General features: G+C 34.9%; 1 protein-coding gene across 1 annotated transcript in view; it reads left to right on the top strand.

The window, feature by feature from the left end:
* Window positions 1-1,217, top strand: part of SPTLC1 (serine palmitoyltransferase, long chain base subunit 1) — a 41,158-nt gene that overhangs the window by 15,138 nt on the left and 24,803 nt on the right. Inside the window, exon 4 of the mRNA XM_009325375.1 lies at window positions 666-759. Within this exon, the coding sequence (XP_009323650.1) occupies window positions 666-759 (94 nt within the window). The remainder of the gene's footprint in view (window positions 1-665; window positions 760-1,217) is intronic.

Here is a 1,217-nt window from a genome sequence, read left to right as displayed (position 1 = left end):
CGTGGGGTCAGGTTCAGCTTGTGTCACTTTAATGTCATGGAATGACAGTGATGAAGATGCAGGGCACATGCACTGTGTTAACTGAAAGCTTTTCAAAGCTGTTTTGTAAGTTTTGTAATTGCTTGGTTGAAGCAACGTGTGCTTAATTTTGAAAGTGAACAGATATAAAACAAAATCTTGGAGTTTTTTTAAGTGAAGTTCAGGCAGTTCAGTGTTTTTCTTAACTTGTAGTGAATAGCTTGGACTTAAAGTTTATTTGCTTTGCATGCCAAATGTAGCCATTGAAATATTGTCAGCAACCAGATTTGGAGCAGCTGTGCACAGGCATTTGACATTTGAGCAGCCGTGTTTAATTTTGATTGTGAAAATTGCTCAGTGCTAGTTTCCACATGGGAAAAGCTTGTTGAAACTATTGTGTCTGAGGAATAGTATAGGATCTCAACTGTAATACTTGACAACACATACAAAAATGGGCAGACATAAGGTTTTGTATTTGGCTTAGCTTTGAGACTTCTGAACCCTCTTAAGTGATTAATTGAAACTTTTGATTTTGTAGTATTGAAGTGTATTTTTTACTGTTGAAAAACAAAACTCCTGTACTGTTTGACTGTTTATGAAAACGGCAACTGTTCATTCATAACAATAGGTCTGTAATTTTTTTTCAGTCCTCCCACCCATATAATCACTGTTAATGGCAGGGAATGTATAAACTTTGCATCGTTTAACTTTCTTGGACTTTTGGATAATGAAAAGGTTAAGGTGAGTTTTTCCAGTTTGTGTGATTATTCCTCTTTTACTTTGTATGTTATATTGAAATTAAGAATGACTTAAGAAAGCACAAACTTTGTCAAGGAAGTATAGTTCTAAAGCAGCAAGGAAGATTATAAACCTTGTAATTTTGTGCTATTAAGTTTGTCTTTTTACTAAAGTTTAATCTGGTGTACTTACTGCATACTAGCTGATTATCAATTTAGATTAGTATCTAATGTCCTTAATCATTAGAATAAAATGAACGATGCTTAAACACTTGTCTAAAATAGTTTTGATGTAAAATTAATTAATAGAATTCAGTACATTATTATACTTTCTGTAAAGCAGGTCATGTTACATGATGCAAGAACTGGCCTGTGTACATTGGTATAAAATTGTGTGGTGGTTTAACCTCAGTTGGCAACCGAGTACCACACAGCTGCTTGCTCACTGCCCCCCCCCGCCCC

Source organism: Pygoscelis adeliae, unplaced genomic scaffold, assembly GCF_000699105.1.
Source record: "Pygoscelis adeliae isolate BGI_AS28 unplaced genomic scaffold, ASM69910v1 Scaffold336, whole genome shotgun sequence".
Lineage (NCBI taxonomy): Eukaryota > Metazoa > Chordata > Aves > Sphenisciformes > Spheniscidae > Pygoscelis > Pygoscelis adeliae.
The sequence above is the reverse complement of the archived record's forward strand: the minus strand, read 5'-3'. Positions and strand labels throughout refer to the sequence as shown.